The sequence below is a fragment of the Zophobas morio genome, unplaced genomic scaffold, assembly GCF_036711695.1.
Source record: "Zophobas morio isolate AGI-343-1 ecotype UQ-CSIRO unplaced genomic scaffold, CSIRO_AGI_Zmor_V1 ptg000012l, whole genome shotgun sequence".
Taxonomy (NCBI): Eukaryota; Metazoa; Arthropoda; class Insecta; order Coleoptera; family Tenebrionidae; genus Zophobas; species Zophobas morio.
In genome coordinates this window covers 15,559,818-15,586,389 of record NW_026972117.1, presented here as the reverse complement: position 1 = coordinate 15,586,389, position 26,572 = coordinate 15,559,818, and the positions used below count along the sequence as shown (strand labels likewise).

Here is a 26,572-nt window from a genome sequence, read left to right as displayed (position 1 = left end):
GCATGGCTTCTTCTTTGTGTGCTGCTTCTTTTTTTCTCTCTAGGTGAGTAGTCTCATAATCTAGATCTAGTCTCTCATACACTATGCTTAGAACCGTGCCACTCATGCCACTCAAGCCACTATCTCTTCACTGAAGCTAAGCTTCCGGCATGAGAAACTCACACTAATCAGTAGACGAACACAAACAATCATAAATACACTTCCACAGAAATCGTTGAAATCGAGGAAGAAAGCACGGCAGCTATCAAAGGCACTACACAACCAGAAAAAACACAAACCGACGAAAAGTTGACGATTACGGAATTGCCCGTTGATCAGCCAGAACTTGAGTCCAAAGCGCCCTGGCGCAGACAGAAAATCGAACAAATAGTCGAAGTAGAAGAGAAAATCCGGCGCAAAAAGTCGCAAGAAAAACAACACAAAGAGCGCGAAATCGAAATCGAAGAAGAAGAGGAAGAAGAAGTAGAGAAAGAGTTAAAAGCGCGAAAAATAAAAGCACACAGACCTAAAGTCGGTGAATATGACATGGACGAAGAAGAGTATGACGAAATAGTACCTTTCGATGCTACCAAGCAGAAACAGATTCCACTCATCACACCTGGAATATATTCAGAAACCACACCTCTAGGGTTAGTTGCTCAAATTGAATCCGGAGATATCGCGCAAACCAAAGCTACTGTTGATCTTCTCACACATTCTGCTTTGGTTGAACAGCAAATTCAAGCCGAAGAGAAAGAAATCATTGGTGAAAAAGTCACTTCGGCCTCTTACGTGGCCAAAAAATCAATCGATACACGTGAAGCTTACGAAGTTAGTGAACAAGACGTGCAAAGTGTACCAGGACAGTTTGAGGGTAGTTTCAAACCGACTCTATCAACGGCGTTCCCTAAATTTGCCTCTAGGGAAGGCATCACTGTACAAGAAGTGCTATTAGGTGACACATCAACTGCGTTGATCAAAGAAGACACGAAAGAATTTAAAGCCGACTTTTCTTTACTTCCGCAAGAAGCCACAAAAATCTCTGAAGTGGAAGTGTCTCTTAAAGAACAAAGTCTCGACGAATTCTCCATTCCTAAGCCTAGCCAAGCCAGCGGTACGTTCACAACTAAAGAAAGTGTCAATGTAGAAGAGATCTTCCATGGTGTAAGCGAAAGTACCTTAGAGATGATGAAACCGTCTACCGTAACAGGCAAAGTAAGTATAGACACTAGAGAGTCGCTGATTGTCGAAGAAGTCGAAGCTGAAACCAAACCAGGAAAACATTTACCAGAAGCTTTCGTTCCGACTGAAATTGCTACCATGGGGGTGATTCCTCAGAAATCACTCACTCAGTCCCAAATGGTCGCCCCAGAAACTGAAGGCGAGTACGTTCCAGGCCGGTTACCACCGACGCAAAAGGCTGACTTTAAAGTCACAACAGGTGAAAGCGTAATAGTTTCGCAAACTCAACCTCAAGACAAAGAAAATGTCTTCGCGAAGGCACCTAGTCCCGAAAAAGCATCGGCTAGCGAGGACATCATCCTCTCGGAAGGAGTCAGTGTGAGTGTGACAGACAGTCAGTTACCACAAAGAGACTTGACTGATGAAGTCTTTCCAAAAGAAGTGGCAAACGTAGAGATTCTTCCAAAAGAAACATTTTCAACTCAGACGACTCTGGCAGTGGAATCTGAAGGCAGCTACCACCCAGGAGACAAACCTAATTATAAAACCGCGGATACCACCATCATCTGTCATGAAGTTAACGACACGTCAATTGTTACCGCTCAAGAATCTGAAAATGTGTTAGATCTGGGCGAGAAGCCCGTACAGTCTCTCGCTGAAACTTCAGTCAGACCTGTCGAGTCTCTTACAGTTTCGGAAGTCCATACCACCGATGTACCTGATGAATTCAAGGATTACCCCAAATTCAAAACAGACACTGCTGTCAGCGACATCCAAATGCTCGAAGCTACTCACATCACCGAAACTAACATCAACGAGAAAGAATCGTCTTATATTGAAGACAAACCCGAAATGAAAACAGCTGAGAGCAATTACACCAGACCTCAAGACCAAATAGAAGTCACAGAACTGAATTACATGGAAAGCGAGAAGCAACTACAGGAGTTCGAGTTACCTGAAAGTCACAAAAGTAAAACCGTTACAAGTCACACTCTTCCAACTGGCATTGTTGAAGAGGTGAATCCTGAATACAGCGCCAGCAAACTAGATGAAACTGGGATTAAACCAACCCAAGCAGAGTTCAGTCAAACCACACACACTGAAACGGTTATTTCTGAAGCTGTGGCTGGAGAAACATTTGAAACTAAAGATTACGAAAAACCAGAGGGAAAACAGGCAGAGCTTCAAGTGCTACCAAGAGAAAGTCTTAACATTTCGGAAGTATTCACAGACGACAAGGAGAAAGAATATGTGCCAGGTGAATCACCTCTCATTCAACAAGCTACTTTTGATATAGATGCACAAAAGGTTGCTAGTAAAACCGAAGTTCAAGCAGACTACTCGACGCAGAAACTTGACACTGTACAACCTTCAACGGTTGTTGCAGAAACGGAACAAGACACTCTTGAGAGTGTCCAAATCACACAATGCGAGACAGCTGAGAAAGAAGTTGATGAAATCAAAAAGATTGAATTTGAGACAAAGCAAGTGGCGGTTGATATCACGGAAGCCCGACAAGGGCCCAATGTCACACAGATAATTACAAATGAAAGAGAGGAGGAATACGTACCTGAAGTTCAGCCACAACACGGTTTGGCACAACCGAACTTGACCCTTCAGGAGGTCATCGTGAAATCTGAAATCGAAACAGTCGTACACGCTGATGAAATAATAGAAGAAGAGTTACTGACAGGTAAAGCCAAGAAGTATGCAAAACCTTTCCAAGAACTAATAGTAACGGAAACTAACGTCGTTGATATTGAGAAAACTCTACCCAGAGACATCATGCCGGATAAGAAATCTGCTAACGTAGATATCATCCCTGGCCAAGAGTTATCAGTTACCGAAATAGTAACAGATCATAAAGAACAACCTCTTGAATATTCAAAACCGGTGGAGTCGCAAGCCGACTTCAACGTAACAGAATCACAGGTGGCTTTGAAGGAAGAAGTTTTGCCTGAAATCAGTCCTGGTGACTTTTCAAGGGAATCACCTGAAAAACAACTGGCCAAAGCGGCACAAGATGTATCTCATCCTCTGGTTCAAACGCAGTTCACTGCTGGCGAAAAAGAGGGTCTACAACCTGCAGACGTCAAACCCGACGAAAAGAAAGTCACTGTGGAATTTCTTGAAACCGAAGGCATTAACGTCACTGAAGTCACCTCTGACTACAAAGAAAAGGCATTCGAAGGAATGGCCAAACCAGAGGAAGCTCGAGGTGAGCAATCTGTTTCTTCACACGTAATAGCAACAAAAACGGAAGTTCAACCCGACCACTCCGTTGATAAATTTGTTCAGCCAGAAGTTAGCACCAAACAAGCGACGTGTGAAAGTTCGCTGCTTGAGAGCTTAACAACCGGAGAAGTGGTCGTTCAAGAAAAAGAGTCTGACTTCACGCAGTCTAAACCTGATTTGAAATCAGCAGAGGCCGATTATACTTTAGGTGAAGGGGTTTCAGTAACTTCTGTTTTGGCCGGCGACAAGGAAACAGATTTCACGGAAAAAGCAACGGACTTTGAGACAGCTGCTCCTATTTTAACCCCGCAAGATGAAGTTCAAGTAGGAGAAACCGTACCGGATGATACTCTCGGTGCCTATGACAGGTCTTCTCCAACTACAGCCACAGCTGTTAAAACTCAATCAGAGCTTCAAAGCGTTATCAATCTGGAAGCTATAATTGGCGAATCTGAAGGCGAATTTACCAAAGACACAAAACCGGAAGAAAAAACAGCGGAAGTTGAATTCGAAGAAACTAAAGCTGCTCTTGTATCAGAAACGTTGACTGGAGATAAAGAGAAACTTTACGAACAACCAGAAGCTGTGACCTCTGGTCAAGCTTCTTTAGCTTTTGACGTACAGCCCGTTGCCGAAACGAACATTATTGTGGCCGAAAACATTACTAAAGACGTTGTAGAAGTGGTACCCACAACAGCTCAAGCCAATGTCGATCAATCTACTTTAGAAAGCATAATCTTATCAGAATCGATGGTCCAAGATAAAGAAGGATCGTTTGAACAAGCACCTTTTGAAACTAAAACCGCCACTGTAGGATTCAGAGAGGACACCGGAGTAGTAATCACTCAAACTGAAAGTAGCGAAAGAGAGACAATTCTAAAACCGGGTGAAAAACCGGAAGGTAAACATGCTGAGACAGGTGTAGATACTTTGGAGCTCGTTGTTAAAACCGAAACTGACATTCATGACACTTTCAAAGATTTGGAAGTACCTCAACCAGAAACGGTGTCAGCTCAATCTGAATTTTCAACCTTCAAAACCGCTGTCAATCTTGAAACGGTTGCCACAGAATCAGACTTGCCTCTAGAGGTTGCTACACCTGAAACTAGAAACGTCGTCGTTTCAGTCAATGAAGGTCAAAGCGTTATAGTCGAAACTGTAATTACGAATGAAAATGAGAAAGAATTCGTAAAGGAAACAACTGAAACCAAAGTTGCTGAGACAAGCTTTGCTGATATGAAAAGTGTAGCATCCACTTTCCAAACCCAAGCAGATTTAGGTGTCGGAGAGTTGAAACCTGAAACTCGAGATACAACAACAGCGGTACCTGAAACTGTACCTTTCACCCCCTTAATGCAGTCTGAACAAGTGATCGTCGATAAAGAAGATGTGTTTGAAAAAGGAGTTAAACCCAGCGAAGCAACCGCTAATATTAATGTGCAACCAGTTGAAGGAATATCCATCTCTGAAGCCACTTTGGCCGTTAAGGAAGACACTCTAGCTCCAATCACAATGCCTTCTGAAAAGTTTGCGGTTAAAAACATCGACGTAACTCACGCCGTTGCAGAACAGAGTACCATAGATTCCTCTGCTGATATCAAGAAATTCGAAACCGCCAAACCTGAAACACAACAAGCCTCTGAAAATGAAGAAGCCTTGTCAAGTTTGATCATTTCTGAAAACTTAGTTGAAGAGAAAGAGGCAGAATTTGAAGGCAAATTTGTTCCGGCTACAACAAAAGTGAATGTATCGTTGGAAGAGGGAAAGAAAGTTGTTTCGGTAAGTGAGTCTTTGACACAAGACAAGGAAGGTCTTGTGAAGGAATTTGACTTACCAAAGTCTCAACAAGCCACTACTGGCTTTGACGCCAAACTAGTACCCGAGCAAACTCAAGTCGAGTCACAAACTCTCCCCGGTGAATTGAGTCATGAAGCTCCCACAACATCAACAGCGTCTGTCAAACACACTACCTTCGAGGAGTTAATTCAGTCGATACCGATAGTTCAAGAGAAGGAGGAAAGCCTCGATCAAAAGAAAGATTACGTGACTAAGAAAGCAGAGGTTGAATTTGAAGAAGGTAAGATTATATCGACGTCCGAAATAATTACTGCTGAACGAGAGAGTTCGTTGGAGGAACAACTCAAACCCGAATCAAACACTGCTAGTGTTAATGTAGTGAGTCACACTTCCATGCAGAGCTCAGAAATCTTAACTAGTATGACTGTGGGTGACTTCGTGCCCGCTATACCCAGTGAAGCTTCTGCTGTCCCCGAACAAAATGTCTTAGAAGGGTTGACACAAAGAGTGACGGAAGTCCTCGACACCTTCGGACAATTCGAAGGTACCTTTAAACCCGCAACGAAAACAGCGGACACCAAAATCGACACTCTGACGGAAATCACCACCAGTGAAACCTTCACAGAAGCACAAGCAGACGAGTTTACTAAATTCGAAGCCAAAACTGAGAAAGCTACAACTGAGTACGACGCAACCAAGAGACCGTTGCAAGCTTCCGAAGTACTCACTAGTGAGAACGTAGCCGAGTTGAAACCTGAAGCCAAAGAGTCGGCTACTGGAAACGTAACTCAAAGTACTCTCGAAAGCGTCATTCTTTCAGAAAGTATAGTACACGAATCGGAAAAAGAGTTTGATAAGGTACCTGATTTTGATACAAAGAAGGCAAAACCAAGCATTGACGAAAAAGCATCAGTTACGATTACTGACGTCACGACACAGGAGAAAGAAAAAGAGCTTGTCAGCGACTTTACAAAGGAGGAGAAGTTTGGCGTTTCTAATATAACGTTCGACTTGACTACAAGCTCCAAAACTGAAGTACTGCTTCATGAGAACATCGGCCAACTCACCAGTGACAAACCTAAAACGGAAACGGCTGAAGTCAGTGAAGGAACTCAGCAAAGCGTTATTATTTCAGAGCGAACTGTTCAAGAAACGGAAGTTCCGTTCTCTGAAACTCCTGTCGAAGGTAAAAAAGGTGACTTGACGGTAGTTCCGGCAACACACGTTTCCATTACTGAAATCACAGCAACTGATAAGGAGACAGAATTCGAAAAAACGGCCATATTTAAGACGAGTACAGCTGAACAATCAATTAGTGCTCAAGAGGCACCTCAAATCCAGGAAACAACGGTCCAGGAAGGAGTGACTACTCTAACCACAGAAGTCCCCGATAAAAGTCAAGCTTTACAGGAACATGTACCCCACAGCACTGTCAGTATTACTGAAATTACGTCAACTGAAAAAGAAGGTGATTTCAGAGACCTTGAAAAACCGGCAGGTCAGTTGGCTGCTTTCGAGCTTGAAGAAACCCGAAGAACAGCTTCAACCGCCCAAGTGATCACACAAGAAAAGGAAATTAGTTTCGAAGGGACTTTCAAATTTACAACTTCAACAGCTGAGAAGAGCATCACTTCTCAGGAGGCTCCTCTGATTGAGGAAGTCACCACTGAAGAAGATGTAACGAAACTGAAAACAGATATTCCTGAGCAAGAACAAGCTCTTCAGGAACATATCCCTCACACGACTGTCAGTATTACGGAAATCACGTCCACTGAGAAAGAAAGCGACTACAAACCAGGCGATAAACCTACAACCTTCTCAGCTGAGATGGAATTAGAAGAGACACGAAAGACGGCATCCACTGCTCAAGTTTTGACTCAAGAGAAAGAAATCATCTTTGAAGAAACCGTCAAATTTAAGACCTCGAAAGCCGACAAAACAATTAGTCCTCAAGAAGCTCCTTTAATAGAAGAAGTAACCACGAGTGAAGACACCGGAAAGTTAACAACTGAAGTTCCTGATAAAGTCGAAGCCCAAACGGAACACATTCCACACACTACTGTTAGCATCACCGAAATAACGTCGACGGAAAAAGAAAGCGATTATAAACCAGGTGATAAACCTACGACGCAATCCGCTGAATTTGATTTGGAAGAAACTAGAAAAACTGCGTCCACTGCCGAAGTCATTATTCAAGAAAAGGAAAGTAGTTTCGAAGGAACTGTAACCTTCAAAACTAGCAAAGCCGATAAAACGATTACGCCTCAAGAAGCTCCATTAGTGGAGGAAGTAACCACCAGTGAAGATACCACAAAACTGACAACAGAGAAACCTGAAGGAGAACAAGCGTTACAAGAGCACATTCCTCACTCTACAGTGAGTATCACTGAAGTTACTTCAACTGAAAAAGAGAAGGATTTCAAACCCGGAGATAAACCAGCAACACAGCTTGCAGAGTTTGAGTTAGAAGAAACTAGAAAGACCGCTTCTACTGCTCAAGTTATCACTCAAGAAAAAGAATCAGTGTTTGAAGAAACTCAGATTAAATCAACGACAGCTGATAGAATAGTTAGTCCCCAGGAAGTTCCCTTGGTTGAAGAAACTCGAGTACAAGAAGACTTAGGCAGCCTGAAACCGGAAGTTCCAGACAAAGGAGAAGCTCTTTCGGAACATGTACCCCATTCAACTGTAAGCGTAACAGAAGTAACTTTAACCGAAAAGGAAGGAGTTTATAAACCCGGAGACAAACCAGCGACACAATTGGCAGGCTTGGAATTGGAGAAAACACGAAAAACAGCTTCCACTGCCGAAGTTGTTGTAGAAGAAAAAGAAAGCACATTTGAAGAGAAGGGTATTACACCTTCTAAAGCTGATAAAACCGTAAGCCCTCAAGAAGCTCCTCAAGTTCAAGAAACAACTGTGCAAGAGGATGTCGGGAAATTCAAGCCCGAAGTTCCGTCAACACAACTTGCAGAGTTCGATTTGCAAGAAGGAAGAAAAGTCGGTCAAGAAACTCAAGTTAAAACTTACGAAACGTTTGAAGAGTTCACTGAAAGTGCTAGAGATGTACGAAGAGCTTCTACGTTGACTATCCCTCTAGAAGGTGTGGTTCAGAGTGAAGTGACAGTTCAAGGTACTACAGAGAAAATAAAGACCGAAGAGACGACTTTCAGGACTGCCAGTGTGGACATTCTTTTGAAGGAAGGTGTGACGGTGACCGAAGTCACCACACAAGGGCAATTAGGTAAGGAAATAACAGAAGCCCTGGCAAAGGAATCCACAGCACAAGAAGAAATAGTCCATCGGCCGGTTTCCTTGAAAGAGGAAACTATTCCACTTCAAACCAGTGATGAGTTCACGACCGAAAAGCCAAAGTTAACGAAAGCTCAGAGCGACCTGACAGAAAAGCACGGGCTCATAGTTACTGAAATGAAGTCAACGGGCAATTTGGAAGCGTTTGATTTGGAAAAAACTTCTTCAAAGACTGTTAAAGTTGTATTGGAGGATAGTTCCGCGAGTTTGGAGATAAGCGAAGTTCAGTTACAGGAGAAAGAAGGTGAGTTCGCCTTTCAGCGAATGACTAAACGAGTAAAACTAAACGAAATAAAAATAAATCAAATAAAATAAATAAATAAAATGGTAATCAAAAATGATCTAAAATGAGAGACGAGCTTAAAGAAAGAGATTAAACCTCCTAACATCTCCCGCCATGTTACACTTACAAATGTATACAAACACAAATGCACACATTACACTTGACACATGGCATTGATGTTCTTCTTGTATATAAACACACGTTACAATTACAGGTCCGTTGGATGAAACAGAACCACACAAAACACGAGCCAGAGTTACACAAACCACATCTCTGACCCAAACAGCAGAGCAACACACCTCAGTTATCCAACAAGATGACACACCCAAGAGCCATACAGAGGAAACACACGAAATCATTACCAAATTTAAATCTGTACCCGATAGCGACGAAATTACCCAAACTGTTACCAAAAAAACAATTATCAAAAAGCGCGGCAAAAAAACAGAAGAAGGTGACGTAATTATCGAAGAAGTCTTAGACGAAATTGCGCCAGAAGAAAAAGCAAAGGTAAGTCCCGACATCGAAGAAGTAACAGAAGAGTGGCCAGAAATCGTTGAAGTTAAACCAGAAGTAGTAGATGACACGGAAATAACAATCAAGAGACAAAAGAAGACCGAAAAGAAAAAGAAGGTTATTACAGAAAAACGAGTTGTCGAAGAAGAGAAACCCATAATTCAAGAACTACCAGAAGAAGTACAGGAAGTAGAAGAAGAAACAGATGGAAAAATCACAAAGAAAATCATTAAACGTAGAAAGATCCGCAAGAGCAAAGGCGGTAAGCAAGAAGATACAGAAATATTAACAATCGAAGAAGAAGGCAAAACACCCCAAGTAACTGTCACGGTTGAAGAAATTGAAGTACCTGAAGAGGTACAAGAATTACCAGAATTTAAACCCGAAGAAGTACAAATAGAAGAAGCACCCGAAGAAACACAGATAATAAAAACCACATCACAAGATGGTATCACCAAAGTAAAAACTGTCAAACGTAAAGTGTACAAAAAACGCAAAGGTGACAAGAAAGAACATACAGAAATTGTCACCGTTGAGGAAGAAGGTGAAGAACCTGTTACTACAGTTACAGTCGAAGAGCTTCCAGCAGTTGAAGAAGTTCAGCCGCTTGAACCCGAATACGTAGAAGAACTACCAACAGAAGTCCACATAACAGAATCGGTTACAGATGAAGGAAAGTCGACGAAGACAACCGTCAAAAAAGTTAGACGCCGTAAGCACGGAAAGGAGGAAAAAACCGAAATTGTGACCGTCGAAGAAGAAGGTGCAGAGCCTGTAACAAGTGTCGTAACTGAAGAAATCGAAATTCCGGAAGTTACGGAAGTAAAAGAAAAACGCAGAAAGAAAATTATCAAAAAGATCAAACGAAGAGTTGGTGACAAAGAAGTAGTGGAAATCGTCGAAGAGGAAGAAAAACCAGAACCTTTGGAACAAATCGAATTACAACCTGAACAAATTGAGATCACCGAACTAGAGCCTGTAGTAGAGGAAGTAAAAGAAAAACGCACGAAGAAAATAATCAAAAAGATCAAACGTAAAGTAGGTGGCAAAGAAGTAGTTGAAATTGTTGAAGAGGAAGAAAAACCGGAACCTTTGGAACAAATCGAGCTACAGCCTGAAATAATAGAGGAAATTGAACTTGGGCCCGTCATCGAAGAAGGAAAACGTGTACGCAAAAAGAAGATCATCAAAAAGATCAAACGAAGAGTTGGTGATAAAGAGGAGGAAGAAATTATTGAAGAAGAAAAAACGGAACCTCTAGAACAAATCGAATTAGAGCCTGAAATAATTGAAGAAACTAGATTAGAACCTGTAGTAGAAGAAGTGAAAGAAAAACGCACGAAGAAAATAATCAAAAAGATCAAACGTAAAGTAGGTGGCAAAGAAGTAGTTGAAATTGTCGAAGAGGAAGAAAAACCAGAACCTTTGGAACAAATCGAGTTACAGCCTGAAATTATCGAGGAAATTGAACTTGGGCCCGTCATCGAAGAAGGAAAACGAGTACGCAAAAAGAAGATCATCAAAAAGATCAAACGAAGAGTGGGTGATCAGGAGGAGGAAGAAATTATCGAGGAGGAGAAAACAGAACCTCTCGAACAAATCGAATTACAACCTGAACAAATTGAGATAACCGAACTGCAGCCTGTAGTCGAGGAAGTAAAAGAAAAACGCACAAAGAAGATAATTAAAAAGATCAAACGTAAAGTAGGTGGCAAAGAAGTAGTTGAAGTTGTTGAAGAGGAAGAAAAACCGGAACCTTTGGAACAAATCGAATTACAGCCTGAAATAATCGAAGAAATTGAACTCGGCCCTGTCATCGAAGAAGGAAAACGAGTACGCAAAAAGAAGATTATCAAAAAGATCAAACGAAGAGTCGGTGATCAGGAGGAAGAAGAAATTGTCGAAGAGGAGAAAACTGAACCTCTCGAACAAATCGAGTTACAACCGGAACAAATTGAGATCACCGAACTACAGCCTGTAGTAGAGGAAGTAAAAGAAAAACGCACAAAGAAAATTATCAAAAAGATCAAACGTAAAGTAGGTGGCAAAGAAGTAGTTGAAGTTGTTGAAGAGGAAGAAAAACCGGAACCTTTGGAACAAATTGAGTTACAACCTGAAATAATCGAGGAAATTGAACTTGGACCCGTCATCGAAGAAGGAAAACGCGTACGCAAAAAGAAGGTTATCAAAAAGATAAAACGAAGAGTCGGTGATCAGGAGGAAGAAGAAATTATCGAGGAGGAAAAAACAGAACCTCTGGAACAAATCGAATTACAACCTGAACAAATCGAGATCACCGAACTACAACCTGTAGTAGAGGAAGTAAAAGAAAAACGGACCAAGAAAATAATTAAAAAGATCAAACGTAAAGTAGGTGGCAAAGAAGTAGTTGAAGTTGTTGAAGAGAAAGAAAAACCGGAACCTTTGGAACAAATCGAGTTACAGCCTGAAATTATCGAGGAAATTGAACTTGGGCCCGTCATCGAAGAAGGAAAACGTGTACGTAAAAAGAAGATCATCAAAAAGATCAAACGAAGAGTGGGTGATCAGGAGGAGGAAGAAATTATCGAGGAGGAGAAAACAGAACCTCTCGAACAAATCGAATTACAACCGGAACAAATTGAAATCACCGAACTGCAGCCTGTAGTCGAGGAAATAAAAGAAAAACGCACAAAGAAAATAATTAAAAAGATCAAACGTAAAGTAGGTGGCAAAGAAGTAGTTGAAGTTGTTGAAGAGGAAGAAAAACCAGAACCTTTGGAACAAATCGAATTACAGCCTGAAATAATCGAGGAAATTGAACTCGGGCCTGTCATCGAAGAAGGAAAACGAGTACGCAAAAAGAAGATTATCAAAAAGATCAAACGAAGAGTCGGTGATCAGGAGGAAGAAGAAATTGTCGAAGAGGAGAAAACTGAACCTCTCGAACAAATCGAATTACAACCTGAACAAATCGAGATCACCGAACTACAGCCTGTAGTAGAGGAAGTCAAGGAAAAACGCACAAAGAAAATAATCAAAAAGATCAAACGTAAAGTAGGTGGCAAAGAAGTAGTTGAAGTTGTTGAAGAGGAAGAAAAACCGGAACCTTTGGAACAAATTGAGTTACAACCTGAAATAATCGAGGAAATTGAACTTGGACCCGTCATCGAAGAAGGAAAACGCGTACGCAAAAAGAAGATTATCAAAAAGATAAAACGAAGAGTCGGTGATCAGGAGGAAGAAGAAATTATCGAGGAGGAAAAAACAGAACCTCTGGAACAAATCGAATTACAACCTGAACAAATCGAGATCACCGAACTACAGCCTGTAGTAGAGGAAGTCAAGGAAAAACGCACAAAGAAAATTATCAAAAAGATCAAACGTAAAGTAGGTGGCAAAGAAGTAGTTGAAGTTGTTGAAGAGGAAGAAAAACCGGAACCGTTGGAACAATTTGAGTTACAACCTGAAATAATCGAGGAAATTGAACTCGGCCCTGTCATCGAAGAAGGAAAACGCGTACGCAAAAAGAAGATTATCAAAAAGATAAAACGAAGAGTCGGTGATCAAGAAGTGGAAGAAATTGTCGAGGAGGAGAAAACGGAACCTCTCGAACAAATCGAATTACAACCTGAACAAATTGAGATCACCGAACTACAGCCTATAGTAGAGGAAGTAAAAGAGAAACGCACGAAGAAAATAATCAAGAAGATTAAACGTAAAGTAGGTGGCAAAGAAGTAGTTGAAATTGTCGAAGAAGAAGAAAAACCGGAACCTTTAGAACAAATTGAGTTACAACCTGAAATAATCGAGGAAATTGAGCTCGGCCCTGTCATTGAAGAAGGGAAACGCGTACGCAAAAAGAAGATCATCAAAAAGATAAAACGAAGAGTCGGTGATAAGGAGGAGGAAGAAATTATCGAGGAGGAAAAAACAGAACCTCTCGAACAGATCGAATTACAACCTGAACAAATTGAGATCAGCGAACTACAACCTGTAGTAGAAGAAGTAAAAGAAAAGCGTAAGAAAAAAATCATCAAAAAAATCATACGTAAAGTTGGTGACAAGGAAGTGGTAGAAATCGTTGAAGAAAAGCCGGAACCACTCGAGGAAATTGAGTTGCAACCCGAAAAAGTAGAAGAAGTTGAGTTGCAACCAGTTACCGAAGAAACAGAAGTTAAAGAGAAACGTAAGAAAAAGATTACCAAAAAGGTTAAACGCAGAATTGGTGACAAAGAAGTTGTGGAAGTCGTCGAAGAAGAAGAAAAACCAGAACCGTTAGAACAGCCAGAAAAGATATCTACAGAGGTTCACGTTACTGAGACAATAACAGAAGAAGGACTACCACAGAAAACGACTGTTAAGAAAATTCGTAAACGTAAAGGTGATAAAGTGGAGAAAACCAAAATTGTTACTGTTGAAGAAGCAGGTAAAGAACCTAAAACTTCTGTCACTGTTGAAGAAGTCATCGAACCGGAACAATTAGAAGAATTGCCAGAATTTAAACCAGAAAAAGTTTCCACCGAAACCGAAGTAGTCCAACATGTAACCGAGGAAGGTAAACTTCTTAAAACCACAGTTAAAACTACCAAAAAGCGTAAAGGTAAAAAAGAAGAACGAACTAAAGTGGTCACAGTCGAAGAAGAAGGTAAAGAACCTCAAAGTTCAGTTACTGTAGAGGAAGTTAATGTACCTGAAGAAGTTGAAGAACTACCCGAATTTAAACCTGAGAGTGTTTTTACTACAACGGAAGTGGTCAAAGGTGTCACTGAAGAAGGTAAAGCGGTCAAAACCACAATTAAAACTGTTAAAAAACGCAAAGGTAAAAAAGAGGAGAGGACTCAAACGGTCACTGTTGAGGAAGAAGGTAAAAAGCCTCAAACTTCAGTTACTGTTGAAGAAGTCAATGTTCCTGAAGAAATTGAAGAGTTACCTGAATTTAAACCGGAAAAGGTTTCTACACAAACTGAAGTCGTTCAAAGTGTCACTGACGAAGGCAAAGCCGTTAAAACCACAATTAAAACCATCAAGAAACGTAAAGGTAAAAAAGAAGAAAAAACGAAAATAGTTACGGTTGAAGAAGAAGGCAAAAAGCCTAAAACATCAGTTACTGTTGAGGAAGTCAATGTACCTGAAGAAATTGAAGAGTTACCTGAATTTAAACCGGAAAAAGTCTCTACACAAACTGAAATCGTTCAGAGTGTCACTGACGAAGGCAAAGCCGTTAAAACCACAATTAAAACTGTCAAGAAACGCAAAGGTAAAAAAGAAGAAAAAACTAAAATTGTTACGGTTGAAGAAGAAGGTAAAGAACCGAAAACCTCAGTTGTTACAGAAGAAGTCATTGTTCCTGAGGAAATTGAGGAAATTCCAGATTTTAAACCAGGAAAAATTTTCACGGAAACTTTCGTTACAGAAAGTGTTTCTGAAGAAGGCAAACCTGTGAAAACAACCGTTAGGAAAGTGAAGAAACGTAAAGGACGTAAGGAAGAACGAACAGAATTTGTTACAGTAGAAGAAGAAGGTAAAGAACCTATAACTGAAATTTCTGTACAGGAAATCGAAGTGCCAGCAGAAGAAATTGAGGAAATACCAGAAAAAATATCAACCGAAACTTATGTCACAGAAACAACGGACGAGGGTAAACCAACAAAAACAATTGTTAAGAAAATCAAAAAACGTAAAGGTGACAAACAACAAACGACCAAAATTGTAACAGAGGAAAAAGAAGGCGAAGAGCCCAAAACTACTGTAACAATTGAGGAGATTCCTGTGGAAGAAGTTACAGAGCAATTACCAGAAATGAAACCTGAAGAAATATCTACTGAAACATATGTCACAGAATCAGTAACAAAAGACGGTAAACCAAAGAAAACAATTGTAAAGAAAATTAAGAAACGTAAAGATGGTAAAGAGCACAGGACAGAAATTGTAACTGTTGAAGAAGAAGGTAAAAAACCTAAAGAGACTGTGACAACAGAAGAAGTTCCAATCGAAGAACCATTGGAGGAACTACCTGAATTTAAGCCCGAAAGCGTTTCCACAGAAACTTCAGTTACAGAATCAGTAACGCAAGAAGGCAAGAAAACTATTGTAAAGAAAATTAAGAAACGTCAACATGGTAAAGAAGAAAGGACAGAAATTGTAACCGTTCAGGAGGAAGGAAAAGAACCTGTGGTAACTGTTTCTGTTGAAGAGGTTCCGCTTGAAGAAATAAAACCGGAGGTTGAGGAGCCGAAAGAACCGAAAAAGAAAGTTAAGAAACCAAAGAAACCGAAAGAGGAAAAAGAAGAACCAGAGAAGATATTATTTGTTCCTCTTATTGAACAGAAAAAGAAAGAAAAGCAAGGAGATGTTTTAGACATGATACAGGCGGAACTTTTGAAAAAGGCATTGGGACACGAGTTGCCAGAGCGAAAGCCAGAGGAGGAAACTGTTGAAACTCATGTCACTGAAAGTACAACTGATAAAGGAAAAACTAAGAAAACAATTGTGAAGAAAGTTAAAAAACGTAAAGGCGACAAAGTTGAAAAAACAGAAACAGTAACTGTCCAAGAAGAAGGTGAGGAACCTACTACAACAGTAACAGTGGAAGAAACACCAGTAATAGAAGAAGTACAGGAATTACCAGAGTTTAAACCTGAACAAGTATCAACTGAAACTTTCGTAACAGAATCAGTAACTGAGGAAGGCAAACCTGTGAAAACTATTGTGAAGAAGATTAAAAAGCGTAAGCGTGGTAAGGAAGAAAGGACGGAAATTGTGACTGTAGAAGAGGAAGGTGAGAAACCTAAAACAACAGTGACCGTCGAAGAAGTACCTGTTGTAGAAGAGGTACAGGAATTACCTGAGTTCAAACCTGAACAAGTATCAACTGAGACAGTAGTGACCGAATCAGTAACTGAAGAAGGCAAACCAGTGAAAACTATTGTGAAGAAGATCAAAAAGCGTAAGCGTGGTAAAGAAGAAAGAACGGAAATTGTGACTGTCGAAGAAGAAGGTGAGAAACCTAAAACAACAGTAACCGTCGAGGAAATACCTATTGTGGAAGAAGTAGAAGAGTTACCTGAGTTTAAACCTGAACAAGTATCAACTGAGACATTTGTAACTGAATCAGTAACTGAAGAAGGCAAACCTGTGAAAACTATTGTGAAGAAGATCAAAAAGCGTAAGCGTGGTAAAGAAGAAAGAACGGAAATTGTGACTGTTGAAGAGGAAGGTGAGAAGCCTAAAACAACAGTGACCGTCGAAGAAGTACCTATTGTAGAAGAGGTAGAGGAATTACCTGAATTTAAACCTGAACAGGTATCAACTGAGACAGTCGTAACCGAATCAGTAACTGAAGAAGGCAAACCAGTGAAAACTATTGTGAAGAAGATCAAAAAGCGTAAGCGTGGTAAAGAAGAAAGAACGGAAATTGTGACTGTCGAAGAGGAAGGTGAGAAGCCTAAAACAACAGTGACCGTCGAAGAAGTACCTGTTGTAGAAGAGGTAAAGGAATTACCTGAATTTAAACCTGAACAGGTATCAACTGAGACAGTCGTAACCGAATCAGTAACTGAAGAAGGCAAACCCGTCAAAACTATTGTAAAGAAGATCAAAAAGCGTAAGCGTGGTAAAGAAGAAAGAACGGAAATTGTGACTGTAGAAGAGGAAGGTGAGAAACCTAAAACAACAGTGACCGTCGAAGAAGTACCTGTTGTCGAAGAGGTACAGGCATTACCTGAGTTCAAACCGGAACAAGTATCAACTGAGACAGTCGTAACCGAATCAGTAACTGAAGAAGGCAAACCCGTCAAAACTATTGTAAAGAAGATCAAAAAACGTAAGCGTGGTAAAGAAGAAAGGACGGAAATTGTAACTGTCGAAGAAGAAGGTGAGAAACCTAAAACAACAGTAACCGTCGAGGAAATACCTGTTGTAGAAGAAGTAGAGGAATTACCTGAGTTTAAACCTGAACAAGTATCAACTGAGACATTTGTAACTGAGTCAGTAACTGAAGAAGGCAAAGCAGTGAAAACTATTGTAAAGAAAATTAAGAAGCGTAAGCGTGGTAAAGAAGAAAGGACAGAAATTGTGACTGTCGAAGAAGAAGGTGAGAAACCTAAAACTACAGTGACGGTCGAAGAAATACCTGTTGTAGAAGAGGTAGAGGAATTACCTGAATTTAAACCTGAACAAGTATCAACCGAGACTGTCGTAACCGAATCGGTAACTGAGGAAGGCAAACCCGTGAAAACTATTGTAAAGAAAATTAAGAAGCGTAAGCGTGGTAAAGAAGAAAGGACGGAAATTGTGACTGTCGAAGAAGAAGGTGAGAAACCTAAAACAACAGTGACCGTCCAGGAAATACCTGTTGTAGAAGAAGTAGAGGAATTACCTGAGTTTAAACCTGAACAAGTATCAACTGAAACTGTTGTAACCGAATCAGTAACTGAAGAAGGCAAACCAGTGAAAACTATTATAAAGAAAATCAAAAAACGTAAGCATGGTAAAGAAGAAAAAACGGAAATTGTCACCGTCGAGGAAGAAGGTAAAGAACCGGAAGTAACAGTTTCCGTAGAAGAAACGGAAATACCAGAAGTTGCTGAAGAGGAACCAAAGGAACCTAAAAAGAAAATCAAAAAGGTAAAGAAACCTAAAGAAGAAAAAATATTATTCGTTCCTTTGATTGAAGAGAAAAAGAAAGAACAAGAAGAAGAACCACAGGGAGATGTGATAGAAATGATTCAAACCGAACTACTGAAAAAAGCTTTGGCGCATCAACTGCCTGAAATGCCATCTACGGAAGAAACAGAAACGTTTGAGACTGTAACTGAAGAGGGTAAAGCAAAGAAAACTACAATAAAGAAAATTAAAAAGCGTAAAGGTGACAAAGAACAACGAACTGAAATCGTGACAGTGGAAGAAGAAGGTAAACCTCAAGAAACGACAGTTACGACGGCGGAAATTCCAATTCAAGAAGCGATTGAAGAAATTCCTGAATTTAAAGAAGCTATTTCTACAGAAACTCATGTGACTGAAACTGTGAGTAAAACAGGCAAACCCACAAAAACCATAGTTAAGAAAATAAAGAAACATAAGGGTGCTAAAGTGGAAAAAACTGAAATCGTGACAGTTGAAGAAGAGGGTGAGAAACCAAAAACTACGGTTTCTGTTGAAGAGTACGACGTTCCTGAAAAGCTAGAAGAAATACCAACCATTGTTCCAGAGAAACCAGATTTCGTAGAAGAGTTACCTGCAGAAGTTCAAGTTATCGAAACCGTAACTCCCAGTGGTAAACACAAGAAGACGATTGTTAGAAAACTGAAGAAGCGCAAAGGCGACAAAATTGAACAAACTGAAATAGTAACAACTGAAGAAGTAGGCAAGAAGCCTACGACAACCGTTTCAGTCGAAGAAATCGAAGCCCCTGAAGAATTAGAAGAAATTCCAGCGATCAAGCAAGAAGAACCTCGATATGTTGAAGAACTCCCAGTTGAAATCCAAGTCACTGAAACCAAAACGAAAGAGGGTAAACCCCGGAAAACAATTGTTAAGAAAATCAAGAGGCGCAAAGATGGAAAAATAGAGGAAACAAAAGTCACGCGAGTGGAAGAGGAAGGTAAAACGCCACAGACTACTGTTCTTATTGAAGAAACTGAAATACCCGAAACACCAGATCTAAAGGAAGCCAAAATTTCCACTGAAATACAAGTAGTGGAAACGATCAGCGAGGAAGGTAAGCCCAAGAAAACAATCACAAAGAAAATAAAGAAACGTAAAGATGGTAAAGAGGTAAAGACCGAAACTGTGACAGTGGAAGAAGAAGGAAAGAAACCGAAAACAACAGTTATTGTTGATGATTTCGAAGAATGCCAAGATCTAGAGATCGAAAAATTAGAACCTGAAAAAGTGGATCATATTGTTGAATTGCCTGTTGAAATACAAGTTACAGAAACGGTAACTAAAGAGGGTAAGCCTAGAAAAACGACCGTGAAAAAGCTTCGCAGACGCAAAGGTGACAAAGTTGAGAAAACAGAAATTGTGACAGTAGAAGAAGAGGGTAAAAAGCCTACAACTACGGTATGTATTGAAGAGGTTCCAGATGAAACTGAAGAAATGCCAGAAACGAAACCAGACTACATCGAAATATTACCAGTGGAGGTACAGGTAAGTGAAGCGGTAACTGAAGAAGGTAGTTCTAAAAAAACCATTATTAAGAACATTAAACGGCGTAAAGGTAGTAAAATTGAAAAAACAAAAGTAGTAACTGTAGAAGAAGAAGGTAAACAACCTGAAGTTACGGTATCAGTTGAAGAATCTGAAACACCTGAAGAATTGCAGCCGGAAAAAGTTTCGACTGAAATAGAAGTCACCGAAACAGTCACTAAAGAAGGTAAGCCTAGAAAAACTACAATCAAAAAGACGAATAAACGTAGAGGAAGTAAGGTAGAGATTTCACAAACTGTAACAGTAGAAGAAGTAGGGGAGAAACCGCAAACGACCGTATCGATTGAAGAAATCGACGTTCCTGAAGAAATTCAAGAAATACCTGCACTTCCGTTTGAAACACCTGATTACATAGAAGAACTTCCTGCTGAAGTGGTAGTAACTGAAACCATCACGAAAGACGGTAAACGACAAAAAACCACAGTTAGAAAAGTAAGAAAACCCAAAGGGTTGAAAGAAGAAAGAACAAAAGTTGTAACAGTGGAAGAAGAAGGTGAAGAACCTGTAACTAGCATCCTTGTTGAAGAAGGACCAGTTGCTGAAAAACCGGAAGAAATCACAAAACCACTTGAAAAATTACCGATAGAAGTCACAGTTACGCAAACGGTAAGTAGTGAAGGCAAACCTAGAAAAACCACGACCAAAAAAATAAAACGTCGCCATGGTAACAAGGAAGAAATTACAGCAATTGTCACAACAGAGGAAGAAGGAAAGGAACCGCAAACGACGGTCGCGATTGAAGAAATAAACCTACCTGAAGAGATTGAACTTTTGCCCGAAAAACCAACAGTAATCGAAGAACTTCCAACTGAAATTAAAGTAACCGAATCTATAGGCAAAGATGGAAGACCCACTCGAAAAACAGTGAAAGTGCGACGTCTGCGTAAACGCAAAGGTAGTAAACAAGAGGACACCCAGATTGTAACAGTGGAAGAAGAAGGTAAAAAACCTGTGACAAGTGTCACTGTGGAAGAAACTGAAATTCCGGAAACAGTTCAAGAAATACCTGAAATCAAACCAGAGGAAGCTGTATACCTAGAGGAATTGCCTACGGAGGTACAAGTTACCGAAACTATAACTAAGGAAGGCAAACCTAAACGAAAAATTGTTAAAACCCGGAAACTCCGTAAACGCAAAGGTAGCAAACAGGAAACCACTGAGATTGTAACAGTCGAAGAAGAAGGCAAACAACCACAATTTTCTGTGTGTGTTGAAGAAATCGACGCACCGGAGGAATACCAAGAAATTGCAGATATTGTACCACTTGAACCAACTTACATTGAAGAACTTCCAACGGAAATCAAGGTTACCGAAGTTATAACCAAAGAAGGTAAACCGAAAAAGAAAACTGTAAAAATTAGAAAAATTAGAAAGCGTAGAGGCAGCAAACAAGAGGATACTCAAATTGTGACAGTTGAGGAGGAGGGAAAACCTACGGAGACTATAGTATCGGTGGAGGAAACCGAAATTCCTGAACAATTACTAGAAAGCGTTAAACCATCCGAAGTTCTGATAGAAGAACTGCCTCAAGAAGTGCAAATAATAGAAACGACCACTCCTGACGGTACAACTAAAAAGCAAAAAGTTAAAACACGTACTATTAAAAAGCAAAAAGGTGATAAAGAAGAACAAACAAAAATTGTTACTGTAGAGGAAGAAGGAAAAGAACCTGAAATAACAGTAACGATTGAAGAAAGTGAAGTTCCAGGTAAACCTACGAAGAAAAAAGTTAAAAAACCAAAGAAACCAAAAGAAGAAAAGCCAAGCGAAGGCGAAAAAATATTATTTGTACCAACGTTGGCACAAAAAGAGCAGGAAGGAGATGTTGTAGGAATGATTCAAGTCGAGCTCCTCAAAAAAGCATTAGCTCATGATTTACCAGAAAGGCCACAAGAAGAAGTAATTGAACTTCCAGAAATCAGTGCCGTTGAGGAATTACCTGAGGAAGTAATACAAGTTGAAGAAATCGACAAGAAAGGGGTTCCGGTACAAAAAACAATCAAAAAACGTACAATTAAAAAGAAAAAGGGCGATAAACTAGAAATAACAAAAATTGTCACAACAGAAAAAGAGGGTGAAACTCCAGAAACTACTATAAGTACGGAAGAAGTAGATAAAGATAACGAATTGTATCAGCAACCTGGAGTACCCCTTACAGAATTACCTGAAGATGAAGAGGTTATTGAAATCAGTACAAGTGATAACGTGCCAAAGAAAAAGGTCACAAAAAAGAAAACTTTGCTGAAAAAAGTGGGTCCGAAAACAGAAGCTACTGAAATTGTGACTGTCCTCGAAGACGATAAAAAGCCAGAACAAACAGTCACGGTGAAAGAATATCCATCCAAACCTAAAAAGATTATTAAAAAGGTGAAAAAAGACAAACCGAAACCGGATGGTGCAGAAACAACAGAAAAACCTCAACCTATGACACTAGAAATTATTAAAATGGAACCCACAAAAGTAAAAATAGTCAGCAAAGAAGAAATACCTCTATTAAGTCAATTAAAGAAACCTAAAAGGGCACCAAAGAAAGAACTAAAAACTGTTAAATTCCCCAAGGTTCGTTTAACGAGCAGAATCGTACGAATTACTTTCCCACCAGAATCTGAGCAAGAACAAACACCAGTTATCACTCAGCGCAAGCGTGACCTTAAAGATCACGGCGAACTTTCTAGAAATGTGAAAGAAGCAGAACAAGTCTTAAAGAAAAAGAAATTTAAAGTAAAAGATATTGAGAAATTCGTTGCTGATTTGGAAACACCCGAGGACACAGAACTTCCCGAAAAAACAAAAATTAAAAAAGATAAACCGAAAGAAAAATACGAAAGAAAACCTAAACCCTCACCGGAAGACGAGGAACAACCGGAAAAATTAAAAATTGGCAAAGGCCAAATACCTAAACAAGACGATGAACAAGAAATCGTCAAACTCAAAAAAGTACCTGAAAAACCTGGGGAAGAAAAACCAGAGATACCCGGAAAGGCTAAACCGAAGCCCAAACCGGAACAGAAACCTAAAGAGGAGAAACCTGAAGATGAAACTGATCGAATCAAATTTAAGCCCTATGATATTGATGTGCCTGATACGGAACTTGAGAAACCAGAAAAAATCGATCATGATAAAGAAAAAGACGATAAAGAGAAACCGAAGGGTAAATATAAACCTAAAAAGAAAGAAAAGGCGGAACCCGAAAAAACAGAAACTCCGTTAATTAAAGGTAAACCTAAGGAAAAACCGGACGAAGAAGTTGAGGATATTAAATTAAAATATAAACAAAAACCGAAACCTGACGAAGAACCAGAGACTATTAAACTAAAACCGTGGAAAAAGGAACGTGATGATGAAGTCACTCCAGTTAAACTGTTAGATAAAATAGAATTCAAAGTACCAAAAGTGTCATATATTGAAGAATTTCCGGAAAAAGAAGAAGTGATTGAGGAAATAGTTGACCAAAAGCCTAAAAAGAAAAGAGTAAAGACAAGAGTACTGAAACGAGATTTAGGTGATAAAAAAGAAATTACTGAGATTGTTACAGTACAAGAGGATGATAAAAAACCACAAACAACAATTATTACTACAGTTGAACCCACTGAAGAAAAACCCCTTGAAGCTCCCAAAGTTGAAAAGAGAATTATTCCAACCATAGTAATAGAATTACCAGAGGAAATTAAAGAAACGGAGGAGGAAACTCAAAAGGGAAAAGTAATAAAGAGAGTTATTAAAAAGAAAGTAATTAAAAAACGAGTAGGACCTATCGAGGAGGTGATCAACATTGAAACCGTAGAAATAGAAGGTAAAGAACCAGAAATTAAAGTAACGGTCGAAGAAGTTATATCTGATGAACTTCCTGAACTTACCGAAGGAGTAGTTATTGAAGAACTTCCAGAAAAAGTCGAGGAAGTTGAGGAAGAGGTTAGAGGCAAAATCAAAAAGAAGAAAATCAGAAAGCGCGTCTTTAAAAAGGACGACGAAGGCAAGAAAGAAATTACTGAAATCGTTTCAGTTGAAGATGACGAAAAGCCTGAAATCACAGCCTCTATCGTAGTCCCTGATTCCTCCAACACTGTCATAGTTGAGTTTCCAGAAGAAACTGAAATAACTGAAATTCGCAGAAAGAAGAAAATTAAAACAAAACGTACTATCAAAAAACAAATCGGCCCCATGCAGGAAATCACTAGAATTGAAACCGAAGAAGTGGAAGGTAAAGAACCAGAGACTTCTGTTACGATAGAGGAAATTATCGCAGACGATATTCCTCAAATCACTGAAGCAAAACCTGTTGAAGAATTACCAGAAAAAGAAATAATAGTTGAGGAGGAAGTTAAAGGTAAAATAAGAAGAAAGAAGATCAAAAAGAGAGTCATCAAGAAGGATGTAGACGGTAAACAAGAAATTACCGAAATTGTTACAACAGAAGAGGATGACAAAATACCAGAAGTCACTGTCACGACAGTCGTTCACGACATTTCTGCCACGGAACCTTCTGAAGAAGAAACGAAACCACTTGAACCGCAAAAACGAAAACCGAAGAAAGTAACCCCGACAATTGTAGAACTGCCTGAGGAGGTTACAGTTACTGAAGTCAAAATAGAAGATGCTCCCTCTAAAAAGGTTACTAAAAAAGTGAGAACAATTAAGAAGCAAATTGGTCCTATTCAAGAAATTACAAGGATTGAAACAGCTACTGAAGAAGATAACGAACCCGAAACGACTGTTACAATCGAAGAAATAATAGCTGACGAAACTCCTGAATTTGTTGAAGCTAAACCTGTGGAGGAATTACCCGAAAAAGTACAAGTTGTTGAAGAAATAGTTGAAGGAAAAATAAAAAGAAAGAAAATCAAGAAGAAAGTAATTAAAAAAGAGAATGGCCAAGGTCAAAAAGAGATTACTGAAATTGTGACAATAGAAGAAGAGGGGAAGGTACCTGAAAGGGTTGTCACAACTATAATCCCCGATGTTTCAACAATCGATGAAGAGACGGCTAAACCACTTGACACAAAAGAAACGCCTAAGAAAAAAGTGAAACCTACAGTAGTTGAACTACCGGAAGAAGTAAAAGTTACTGAGGTAGTAACTAAGAAAGGTCCTACCAAGAAAGTAACTAAAACTCGAATAATCAAAAAACAAACAGGACCGATTGAGGAAATTACAAAAATAGAAACGATCGAAGAAGAAGGAAAAGAACCCGAGTCTGTAATTACTGTAGAGGAAAAAATTTCAGACGAAGTATCTGAAATTATCGAAGCTCAACCTGTCGAAGAGCACGAAAAAGAAGAAGTAGTACATGAAAAAGTTGGTGACAAAGTCAAAACGAAGAAAATTAAAAAGCGAATTCTGAAAAAGATTGTTGACGGTAAACCAGATGTTACTGAAATTGTAACCATAGAAGAAGACGACGAAAAACCAAAGACCATTGTCACAAAATTGCATGACGTTAAAAGTATTGAAGATGAAATCAGTAAAATGTTTGAACCAGAAAAGGTCAAACCTAAACAGGCTAAACCAGTAATCGTCGAACTACCGGAAGAAATTAAAGTTACTGAAGTGAAAACAAGGAAAGGGCCTGTTAAGAAAACTACCAAGACAAGGGTAATTAAAAAACAAACGGACAATGTACAAGAAATCACGAAAATTGAAACCGCCGAAGTGGAAGGTAAAGAGCCAAAAACCACTGTAACAATCGAAGAAATTGTAACCGACGAGGTGCTTCCTCTTCAAGAAGCCACAGTTGTGGAGGAATTGCCAGAAAAAGTAGATATTGTAGAAGAAGTAGACAGAGGCAAGAAAATAACGAAGAAAATTAAAAAACGTGTTTTCAAAACGGATAAAGATGGCAAACAAGAAATTACAGAAATTGTAACTGTTGAAGAAGACGATAAATTACCCCAAACCACTGTTACAACTCTAATTCACGATACTTCCACTGTTCAGCCGCTTGAGGAGGAAACAACAGAGCCTCACGAGCCTAGTAAAACTAAACCCAAGAAAATTAAACCCACTGTAGTGGAAATGCCTGAAGTGAAAGTGACCGAAGTCACTACAAAGGAAGGAAAACCTGTTAAGAAAACAGTTACAAAGAAAGTCATTAAGAAACAAATCGGTCCGATTCAGGAAATTACCAAAATTGAAACAACAGAGGAGGCAGGTGAAGAACCTATAACCACTGTTACCGTTGAAGAAATTATTGCGGATGAACCCCTTGTTACCGAAGAAATTAAAGCAATTGAAGAATTACCAGAAAAAGTCGACGTTGTTGAAGAAGTTGTAATGGGTAAAATAAAAACAAAGAAAATTAAAAAGCGCGTACTTAAAAAAGACAAAGATGGAAGACAAGAAATAACAGAAATAGTTACGATTGAAGAGGATGACCAAAAACCTCAAACCACTGTTACAACACTGGTTCACGACATTTCTAGCGTTCAACCGCTTGAAGAAGAAACGAAACCTCGTGACGTTGAAAAAACGAAGCCTAAGAAAATTAAACCTACTATAGTGGAATTGCCTGAAGTAAAGGTCACCGAAGTCGTCACAAAACAAGGAAAACCCGTTGAGAAAACAGTTACGAAGAAAGTCATCAAAAAACAAATAGGACCAATTCAAGAAATCACTAAAATAGAGACAGCAGAAGAAGAAGGTGAAGAACCTGTTACTACTGTTACAGTTGAAGAAATTATTGCAGACGAACCAATCGTTACGGAAGAAGCTACAGTAGTTGAAGAACTACCACAAAAGGTTGACGTTATTGAAGAAACTGTAATGGGTAAAGTAACAACAAAGAAAGTTAAAAAGCGCGTTATCAAAAAAGATAAAGATGGAAAGCAAGAAATAACAGAAATAGTTACAATTGAAGAGGATAATCAGAAACCTCAAACCACTGTTACAACACTGATTCATGACATTTCCAGCGTTCAACCACTTGAGGAAGAAACAAAACCGCACGAGGTTGACAAAGCAAAACGAAAGAAAATTAAACCTACTGTGGTGGAACTACCTGAAGTAAAAGTTACCGAAGTCATCACAAAACAAGGAAAACCCGTCGAGAAAACAGTTACAAGGAAAGTCATCAAAAAACAG

At 39.4% G+C, this 26,572-nt stretch overlaps 1 protein-coding gene across 5 annotated transcripts in view; it reads left to right on the top strand.

Moving 5' to 3' along the window:
- The window catches only part of Sls (sallimus), a 195,337-nt gene that overhangs the window by 154,543 nt on the left and 14,222 nt on the right, over positions 1–26,572 (top strand). For 4 of the 5 annotated variants that reach the window (XM_064054555.1, XM_064054554.1, XM_064054556.1 and 1 more), the window contains 2 exons: positions 209–8,749; positions 9,003–19,004. In XM_064054555.1, the coding sequence (XP_063910625.1) occupies positions 209–8,749; positions 9,003–19,004 (18,543 nt within the window). Of the gene's footprint in view, positions 1–208; positions 8,750–9,002; positions 26,441–26,572 lie in introns of all 5 variants that reach the window. The other variant, XM_064054558.1, reaches the window with a different exon arrangement.